Raw genomic sequence first — 10,651 nt, 5'->3', positions numbered from 1 at the left:
GGGGGCCTGCGCGCACGCGTAACGCTTCTCCTCTCTCCCGCGCAGCCACCCGGCTGGAAGAAGTCGCAGGAATCCGGGCGAAATTCCCAACAAAAATCCCGGTAAATCTCTGTTTTGTTATCGGAGGGTATTTAAAAGGAAATGCGGGGAGGGGAGGGGGGGAAAGAGACCTGGATGGTTTAGGTTTCGCTAAGCGTGACTGTAATTAAAACAGGTAATTGTTGAGAGATACCATAAAGAGAAATACCTTCCTCTCTTGGACAAAACCAAGTTTCTTGTTCCCGAGGAGCTGACCATGACGCAGTTCATAACCATCATCAGGTGGGTAGTGCGCACCTGTGGGGCTGCGCAGCAGCTGGGCTTGTTGCTGCCCTCTCCAGGCAGGGCCTTTCTAGCCCTGTGCTGGAACGTCTTGCTTGCGTTGGTGGGGAGGAGGATGACGGTATTAGTCATGGCTTCCCTCTCTTGCAAGGGCTTTAAGAAAATCAACAGATGTTTTCTCAGGTGCATTTATGAGGGGGGGGGGAATGTGGTCTGTGCTTTTTGAGTTCATCAGGACTTCTCTCTTCCCCCTAACTATAATGAGTAAAGAAGATATCAGACTCCTGTTCTGCTTTCTTCTTGCTTGATGAACTTAGTACAGGGGCTCTGTGGTTCTGTTCTGCTGTTTCTGCCTTGCTCTCTTGCTGCACCTTGCTAAATTTGCTCATGTTCAAAGCAACTCTTAGGTGTGAGTGGCATGAAATGTGCTTTTAAATTATCCTTCATAAAACACTACAGGGGAGAAGTCTCCCAAAGACTTTAGTGATGTTCTCTGACAAAATAGGAAAGCTATATGCTTTCCAGACCACTTCTTAAAGTATGGAAAAGATCTTTCTGGCTGTTAACTTCTGTAAAAGATGCTTTTGGCTCTTGGACAACTTAGGGTCCTGATCCTCATATGTAGTGTCTCTGGGAAGGACTCTTCTTTTGAAGGTAGACTTTAAAATAAGTGTAACTGACTATGCTGGAATCTTTTCCTACAGCTGTACTGCAGAAGCTTTGGGTTTCTACTCAGCTCTTCTCTCCGGCAATTGGGCACTCAAAGCCCAGGCTCAGTAGCACTCATGGTCTAACAACGTAAGCCTTTCCTCAGAGCACAAACCTGTCAGCTTCCAAGCAGACAGTTAACTTCCTGCTGCCAAAGACGTTAAACCACATAATGACTTTACATAGCATTTTTTTGTACATAGTTCATGCGACTGCTCTGCTTAATGTATTTCATAGTCTAAAGTTGAAACCTTCTTGAATTTGCTAATGTTTATTGCTCTATTTCTCCTCCCTTCTTCAATTAGAAGCAGGATGGCTCTAACTGCTACGCAAGCTTTCTACCTGTTGGTGAACAACAAAAGCCTAGCCAGTATGTCCTTGACAATGGCAGAAGTGTACAGGGACTACAAAGATGAAGATGGCTTTGTGTATATGACATATGCTTCCCAGGAGATGTTTGGATGCTTTTTACCCACTGCTCAAGGGAAAACCACGGAAAGCCTTCAAAAAACTTAAGGTTGGGTCCATGTGCTGCAGTGAAGCAGTTTGCTGTCAGTCACGCCTGTGACATGAACCTCGGAGATGCTCCTTCCAATATGAGCTCTTGAGCTCTCTAGTGGGGAGTTATGACCCAAAAGCTGGCGGGACCAGCTTAAGGCAGAAATGGTGGTACACTTTTCCTAGATAATAATTTGGATATATATTTTTATATTTGAAGACACTATGGGTTTTTTTGGAACTGCACCTCCACTTTTTTTGCAACATCAATCTTTATGTAACTGATTTTTAAGGTGTCCTTAAAAGCCTAAGTCTAATAGTAAAATAAAGAAGCTTTTAAGTATTGAGTTGAATGTTAGTTTTAATTGGGGGAAAGACTGTAAAAGTCTGTCAAGGAGAAGGTCCTAGAATAATTCTGGGAATTTGAGCCCAGTGCTTCTTAAATGAAGCATTGCTTGCACAACCACTCTGAATTTTTGAATGGAATAACAAAGCCTAAGTCGGGTGACACAGGAGCAAACCCATACCTGTAAATGGTTCATTAAGCTAGATATCTGAGCTGCAAGATTAAGCAGACTGTGCTAGTGCTAGAGTGGGGTTCAAACGCAGTGTTAAGTTTAATGCCTGGATAAACTACTGTCAGCTGTTACAGAAAGCACTCCATCTGTAATATGGATAACTACCTGTTTAAATAAGCAAAGCTGGTTGCTAGTCAGCATAACCTAAATACAGGTAGCATGACTTGAACTGAAGTTTAATCAAGTGTTCAAGAGTATTTTTGCTACTGAATTCTGCTAGTCTGGTCTCTGTAGATAGTCATATCCATCCCCTACAGGCTCCTGCTTATCAATTCTCCTGGACTTCAGGGAGCCTTCTCTCAAGGATGAATAGAGCTATGTAATGTACCTTGCTACTAAGAGCTAGACCAATGCCTCTAGAAAATGTCAAAACTGTCATGTAGTGAGGTGCTGATTCATCTAATACACAGACTTGATTCTGAAGCATGTATCAAAGGAACACCTGACGTGAGGCTTAGTCTGAAGTATAGCTCAAGCTAGCTTTCCTGGTCCTCTCATATGTGAGGAATGTATTGGAAAGCTGTAAGTGTTCTGATTGTGCATAATCCACTTAAAACACCAGGTAATTTAAAAATCTATCATAGTGTGCAGTTAATCAATCAACCTCTGGCAGCTTCAGCTGAGGATGGTCAAATTGTTACAATATGATGCAATTCTTCTGTTCAGTACCAAACTGATTTGCAGAATGATTAATGTAGGGATTGCTAGACTGCAAGGAAGTGTTGACAGTATTTAAATTGTGCATAAGGAAGGAATGTGCGTGTAAGCTTTTTGCAGTGGTTCTCTTGCACTAATAATCTCTTGAACTTAAAGTTCTGAGCAGACCTTGGTTCAAGCCTCTAAACCAGGGGGTTTAGAGGGGTACCCGCCTTATATTGAAGGCGGTGTTTGCCAACTCATGTTTCATGAGCTGAGGAACAAAGAAATCATTGACCTGACCAACTCAGTGGAAAGGCTAAGGCTATGTCAGTATAGGTTATGAAATATGCAGAATTCGGGATCCCAGAGTCTGTTGCTTGGATAGATTTCATGTGTGCTTGTAATGGAAACAGTTTCCATTGCACAAATTAAACTCAAATAGTCATTTGTTAGCAGCCCTCAGGGAGGCAGAGACACCTGTTTGGCAGGAGCACCATGCAGCAATGTTGAACAGCTGTGGGAACCTCAGGGTGAGGGGAACAAGGGGAAGTCTTGCTATGTTCAAACTCTCTTACCAGTCTAAGAGCTGGGCTAATGTTTTTGCTTCATTTGGTTCCTCTGTTTGTCTTCCTGTCTTGTGTGGTACTTGGTGCACGAAGAGGAAAGCACTACAGATTCTTGGCTGGAGCAATTTTTATGTCTGACAGCCAACTTTCTTTGGTTTGTAATGTAGTGGCTGCAGTGTAAGTGTTGATCCCTCCAGCCTTTCTTGACATTAGGCTGTAGTGTCTAACCGGCTGAGTCACAGATCCAGCCAAAAAAGTTACACAAGGAGAAGGTCAGTTGCAGGTAAAGACCATCATTATAAACCTGTTTAAACTGGCCTGCTGAACCTAGAGAGAAGTCCTGTGGGCCTGGAAAGCTTCATTAGGTAATAGTAATAGACTTGCCCTTCTACCAGGTGTTAAAGCAGATAGGATTAACTGTCAAAGACAGTTTTCAAAAAGTCTTCAGATAATAAACTAGGAGTTAGATGCCCAAATAAATCGGTTATCCTTCTGCTGGAGTTGCTTTGGTGTGACTAGAAGCTTTAGATTCAACCTATTGTCTCTTGAAGTGCAAGAAATAAGGGTTAGAAAAGAAGTAAACAGAAACTTTGCTGTGACTGACATAAGCAACTGAGATAACTGCAGCTGCTTCCAATGTAGCTGCTGTTTGAAGAGCTAATATTTGCTTGAGCAAATACCTATTGATTGAAGACAGGTACATTTTTACTTTTTTTTTTTTTTTTTTAAATGAAGGACACCATGCTGTGGTAAGTAAATTTTATGGTTCTTTCCAACGTACCCCATTGTTAAAAGGGAAGGTAGAGATATGACTTTTTTTGTAAAAGTATCTTAATTTCTGAATTATAGGCTTGCATTCTTTAATATCCAAAATATGACCAAAGAAGACATTCTGAGGATACTTCTGTTCCTTCTGTAGACTACCAGCTAAATCCTGGCAGGTGCTCAATACTCCAGCTTTAAAGCACTTACGTATGTACGTGCTCTGCTGAAGTAACTTGTTCAATTGGGTCCACAGCACTTGGTCCCTTGTAAGATCAAGCACTGTGTGTCGTCTTCAAATGTAAAACCAATCAAAGTGAAAGGACACTGAACCTAAGTGTGAGATGAAGGCTGTAATTGTCCTTGCTGTTGAGGTCATTTTTTTGAGTATTGTATAAAATAAAGTACTGGGGGATTTGCGACTCTAACATAACCAAGTGGAATCATAGGGGATGAACCATTAAGTTGTGTGGTTTTTTTTTTTTAAAATCATTTCACCAAGGTACTAAAAAAGCTCTGCTGTTAATTACAAGATACTGCTGAAGTTATTAAAGGGGAAGTACAGAAGCACCTAAAATCTGAGGCTGCAACCTTGCTGCGCAAAAATGATATTTTAATGAAACCTGCCATTCACATCGGTAATGTATGCCTGCACGGTGACTGCTCTGTGAACAGGATAGTTTTCTTATTTTCAAAAGACCTCAGCAAGCTTCACTCCTGAGGTGTGTGCTGTGTGCGGAAAAAACCAACCACACATAAGCTCTTGGCTTTGGTCAAAAAAAAAAAAAAAAAGTCTTACCAATGCATTTGAATTTCAAGTGGGTAAGAAATACATATTTATTTTTTTCTGTGCCTGCTAAGACTAGAGATTCAGCTGTCTGTACTTTCATTGCCACAGCTGATGTCCTACAGCCATCTACAAACATAGCTACAAACTGTGTGCCATGCTTTATAGAGTGCAAATTGTCATTTGCTGCTGCAAGGCAAACATGATAACCTCAGCTTGGGCTTTAGCACATAAGTAACAGCAGGAGCTTTCCAAATTGTTCGGATTTAAAAATGACTTAACATTTGTGTGGGTAGAATAAATAAGTGAATGAATGGGGATACTAATCATCTTGCTCAAGTACTCCAGGCAATAAGTTTTATGAACTTAGATGGGCTTTTTATTGTTTTCCTGTGCTAACTACTTTCAGATGGTGGTAGCTTCAGGGTAAAAATATTAAAGATACTGTTAAACACACTAAGTGACAGACTATATCCTCATCTTCAAATGAGGGCTTTTGTTTTATGTATGTAATATACAGTAAATTAAAAAGGTCAAGTGAATTAATAGGACAGAATATAACCTTCAGCATTAAGCTGCATGGCTGTATTCCCATTTCAAGAAAGCCCCTATAGTCTGGGGAGAAAAATCAAAAGATCTAAATGGAAGATAAATGATTTTTAGAACACTAGTTTTGAACTTATGGAATATGAAGTGGATGGGGAGATAGGGAGGGTTTCTGTGGAAAACTTCCAAAGGATCCCTGAAAGGTGATTGAGAAATGCAATTTCATATATGTTACAGTACAATGTATGTATAAAACTTCTAATGGCACACACAATTCCCTTAAGGATAAATATTGCAGAAAGTTTTCTAGACTACTCTCCTGAATTTTAAAATATACCGTTCTTTTCATACAGTTTTGAATCACTGTCAAATTTTAGAGAGGAAAAAAAAAAAAAGTTTTACCTATAGGTATGTGCTTAGTTTATTTATCTTTCCTAAGATGCTTCATAATGGTAGCTGTACCCACTTTTTTTCCCTGATGTTTTAAGTTGCTTCTTATGAGCACAAGTTTTTTTTAAGTATCTGCTACTTCTTCCTATACAGTCCCTAACATGCAAAGGCAATTAGATCCCATAATAAATAAGTCTGACCCTAATTTAGAGGAACATGAATGTAATTTTAATGAATGTGGCTGATGCCCTTAAGGCTCCCTTCCTGAAAGGCATAATCATATCACTCCCTGCCTCTTGTTTTCCACCTGATGCCTCTCTTGTGCGCCATAAGGACATTATGGTCGCAACTGTAGCAGTGTAGTCTAGGTGGGTTTTGAAGAACATATAGCAAGTATCAATGCCAGAGTTTGAAAAGCAACACTGTCCCTTCCTCCCCAGCAACAGACCCTCAGGAAGGAGGGAGTTTGCCCAGCCGCGTGCACATGGAGTTTCCAGAGCAGGCAAGGACTGAGGAGGGGCTGCTCGGGCAACTCAACACTTACATCATGTCCAGCAGGGACTGTAAAGGGGCTTTATGAGGCTGCTAATGATTTGTTGCAGGGTGGGCTTGGCTGGTGGTGTTTATTTTTGCAACTAGTCCAAGATCCTGGCTTCACTTTCTTTCTGTGTCTAATGTCATGGTCTGGATCCTAGTCAGACTTTCAGCCCAAGACTGTTACACGTCAGAAGGGTGAGAAGGCTAGCGATTGCATGGTCCTTGAGATGATGCAAAAAGAACCAGGTTCAATTTGCCATTGGTCAATAGATCCCTAGTAGACCCAAAGCTTATTTCTCATTTTCAAGAACAGAGCCAAGACTTTACGGCCTGCCAGATGGATGTGCAGGAAAATCTTTAGGTCTGATAACCAGTGTGTGAGGAAAAGGGATGGAGCGGGGCAGGGGGTTAAGCATGTGTATCTGTGCTTCCACCCAAAGCAGCTGCAGCTGCATGTTCTTCACAGGCCTGCCTGTGCCTGAGTGGAAAGCCTGAGCCTCTGTATGACCTCACCAAGGCAACTATTACACCCATTAGCTCACAAAGAGAAGTTATGAGAAAGAAAACACGCACACACATGCTCACAGATGGAGGGTGGATATATCCGTTTCCTGAATAAAAAGCGAACTGTCAATGCAAAAAAACGCACAGGAGGGTGCTGAAAGGAAGACATGGCAAGTAAAGAAATTCTATTCTTGGCAATGGCACTGCTTCACAAGAGGACTTGGCCTTTACTCTGAGACTTTAAAAACTTAATGTCAAGTGATGATATGAGTATGGTCTCTGTCTGACCCTCTTCCCCTAAAATGCTGTATCTGTGGTCAAAAATTAAAAGTCAGTTAGTGATATGAGCTGCATATTTGAATGCTGCCTGGCTGGGGAAGAGTAACTCATTTTCCAGGGGCTTGATGCATTAGTCAAGCAAAATAAAAGAGCTATCAATAGGAAAACCAGCTGCTGTGTTACAGGTGAAGGTAGGATCACCAGCTTAGTGCAGACACATCTGTGCTGTCTAGACTCTCAGGGTAACCCAAGCATCACAGGGGTTATGAAGATAGTTTTGCTATGCAAAACTATATTGGCTCTGTTATAAACCTGTCAAAACTGTCAAGAGAGGCCGCAGGAGAAATACTGCATTTTCCTAGGAGACAGCTGGATTTGGTTTAACCCTCAGCTCTTCCCAGCCATCCTCATGCTCGCTGACTTGTTCCCATTCTTTTTTTGGAAAGGGACCAGACCTTCTGTGTTTGCAGAACCTGGGTACAGATTCCAAGATCGCTGAAAACTATAAATAATATGCCCTTAGTTGCCATGTAACAAACTTGTATGAGAATTCGCAGCTGTTCTGTTATTGTAATTCAGCCTATGTTGGAGCCACAAAATTTGGCTATACTTCAGTCTCTCAGGCTTCTAAGCCCCTCTGAGGTCTGGAGCAGCAGTTTAATGGGATGGCTGAGGCTGTTACTGCTGTTTAAGTAGCTCCCCTCTTCCAGTGAATTTGGTTGAGACAGAAAAAGTGTCACATCTCTTCTTGAATCAGCTGAAGAACAGCTGTCTGTTTTAGCCTTGCTCAGCACAGTGAACTATTTTTGCTACAGGTACAACAAGGTAGGTTAATGTAGCAGCTTAATTTCATGTCCCAGCTCATCCAGCTGATTTTGCCACAGAAGGAAGAGGATGCCTCACATGAGCTCATCCAGTGGCAGGCTGGTGAGAGGTGACCAACTTCTCCAGGAAGGGGTTGGTGCAGAGGAGTGATGTTACAAGAAACTGAGGGGGAAACTGCTACAGGTACAGCTTGATGATGCTTTGGGTCTGCAGACTAAGCCTTGTCGGGACTTTAAAGGAAAGTCCTAACATTTGGCTCTGGCATCCAAGGCAGCTGGCCCACTAGGCAAGTGTTGAGCAAGATTACTGTCATGTTCTTTACAGAGGAACATCCTTTATAACTCAAGGGATAAAGAGTAGGGGGGACCCTGCTATGATTCCTTTTTCTCCCTGAAGAAGCTGAGCCACTCATTCCACACTGTGCACCCCCAGTAGCTCCCGTCTCCCTGGACCCAGCACAGAAAATTAGCTTTCTGCAGCTAGAAGCCAGAGCCATTGTAGGTGAAGCTCAGAGTGACAGCGGAGGTGTGTGACTAAGGGGCTTAAACCCAGCTCCCATATGAGACCCTAAGCCTTTTCCTTTCTGAAAATAACTATCCAACTGTGAGATCTGTGAAAGACTTCAGTTTTACTAGTGGAAAATTTAGGCAAAACCCTATAAAGTAAATGAAGCAATTCCGCTAGAAGCTGGAGCATGCACTGAAATTACTGCCTGGGGCTGTAACAGCTGCAGAGCTAACGCTACCATGTTTCAGTTCATGGGAGGAAGCACTTATCCGCAGGAGGTGGAGAGAAGTAGGAAAGGTCAAGCACTGTAGCAGACATGAAAGGTTTTATGTTTAATTTTCTGGAAAGTTTTTCTTCAAAATATGGTTTTTGCCAAGTGTCCTTTTTTGCCCCTATTCAAACTGCTGTATTTTTGCCCCATCAGTTTAATTTTACTTATGCTGTTTTTTCAGGAGGGAAAATCAAATCTCAGTTTATTTTTATATGAGGGACAAGGTGTATTAAAGAAAATGCTTGTTGACTATACAGTTACACCTATGTCAGTGCCATAAAATTTTGCAATATGTGTGGGAACAGGTGCTCGCGTTACACTGAAGAGCCAAAACAGGGGTTATTCTAATTCTAGCCATGTCTCCTCATTTTAAAATGAGGTGGAGCTTTGTGTTAATTCTTAGCATACCAAGTTTTGTGTTTTGTGGGGTTTTTTGAATGTGTTTTGGTTACATATAAATGCGATCCACACTTTTGGTCAGGCTATGTTTTATGATCTTTTACTAGTGAATGATTTGTTAACTGCAGTACTGCATAAGAAGCTATAGTGGAGTACCTGTATGTGACGTTACTAAAAAAAGACCATCGAGGTGCAGCAGGGAGCAGTTTGCCAGCTCATGAAGGAAATAAATCTATAGTAATTCATAATATTTTACATGCATAAGATCCAAACCTGGCCAACAGTAATTTGCAGAGTGGATACCCTACATCTATATTCATCAAAGGGAACAAGAAACGAGAAACTGAAGAAGGTGAGCAGTTAGAAAAGATGTACTTTATCAAAACACCGGTCCAAAAGTGCTGTAAACAAGTCAGCAGAATTCCTGCAGACTGAGGCTGTGATGCTTTTTCCAGAGCTTTCTCTACCCATAAAGCATCTCTTGAAACAGTAGTGGCTTTAGGATTGTGGCTTAGCGCTCACACAGAGATGAAGAAATATATTTGCCTTCTCATTTGGAGGAATAAGCCCATCTTAAAGTTAGTCTTGACATCCCACATTTCCTATCTATCTTGTCTATTGAGTGATTAGATGACTATCTCATTTGGTGATTCAGGAAAAAATCTGGAAGGAGATTCTAGTGGTAAGCTCCCCTGCTCCCATGCCAGGGTCTTTCCGCAACTGTTTCCAAGACACTTTGTTTATGAAACACAGAAAACCTACACACACACTATATACTGCTGAAACACAGCCTCATGTGAGGAGGGGAAGGGGAATAGCCAAAAGAATACGGTTTCTAAAACAAAGGGAGAAAGAGGGAAGAAAGTTATACATGGCAATGGAGTAAGGCTCTTGTTATCAAAAGTGCCATGAGACTGCGCTTTGGGGTATCCTTCAACATTTCTTTATCACGAGGTGGGACAGAGGAGAATAAGGATGAAAGGCCGAAACACAATTACAGGAAAAATCCATCCCAACATGTGGCTTGGAAAAGCCACAGCACCAAGCAATTAGCCAATTTTGTAGATTTGCCCATCAGCAGATTTACCTATGAATATCAGCAGAATTTTACTGAAGTGAGAAAATACTAAATTAAGGTTGCCTTCAGTATGTTTGTAAACAGAGGAGCAAGAGTACAACATAACTTGTCTACGCATGAGGTGTGAAGGTCAGTAGGTTATTGCCGGTAAACTCTTCAGGGGATGTTATAGTCAAATTGAAGTTGAGAGAGACAGCCATGCTGCAAACTGAATCTTTTAGGCTCTGTGTGTGTATTTTGTCATTTTGATGTAGAGCCTATCCTGCTGGAAATCCATTAACAAACCTTTGGGTTTTGTGAGGTTAATACTATAAGGAGTACAGATAGAAGGGATAGCACCTATGTTCGGAACACTTGAAAATAAAATCCTTCAGACAGGCCAGGATTTTTCTCTACACTTGTATTTTCCAACCCTTCAACTAGGCCCGTGGGTACTGTTGATTGTATTTATGTGTT

At 41.6% G+C, this 10,651-nt stretch overlaps 1 protein-coding gene across 1 annotated transcript; it reads left to right on the top strand.

The window, feature by feature from the left end:
• Window positions 1-15: 15 nt before the first annotated feature.
• Window positions 16-1,870, top strand: MAP1LC3C (microtubule-associated protein 1 light chain 3 gamma). Its single transcript, XM_009893638.1, has 3 exons — window positions 16-101; window positions 215-321; window positions 1,335-1,870. The coding sequence occupies exons 2-3, from the start codon at window positions 296-298 to the stop codon at window positions 1,543-1,545; spliced, it is 237 nt and encodes a 78-aa protein (XP_009891940.1). The 5' UTR covers window positions 16-101; window positions 215-295; the 3' UTR covers window positions 1,546-1,870.
• The last annotated feature ends 8,781 nt before the right edge of the window (window positions 1,871-10,651 follow it).

The sequence above is a fragment of the Charadrius vociferus genome, unplaced genomic scaffold (assembly GCF_000708025.1).
Source record: "Charadrius vociferus isolate BGI_N301 unplaced genomic scaffold, ASM70802v2 scaffold309, whole genome shotgun sequence".
NCBI lineage: Eukaryota > Metazoa > Chordata > Aves > Charadriiformes > Charadriidae > Charadrius > Charadrius vociferus.
This window is presented reverse-complemented; position numbering and strand designations above follow the sequence as displayed.

Bases quoted from the DNA above. Each gene is read 5' to 3' on its own strand.
- MAP1LC3C (XM_009893638.1), top strand. From the start codon at position 296: ATGACGCAGTTCATAACCATCATCAG. The intron at 322-1,334 runs GTGGGTAGTGCG...TTCTTCAATTAG, and splicing joins CAGTTCATAACCATCATCAG to AAGCAGGATGGCTCTAACTG.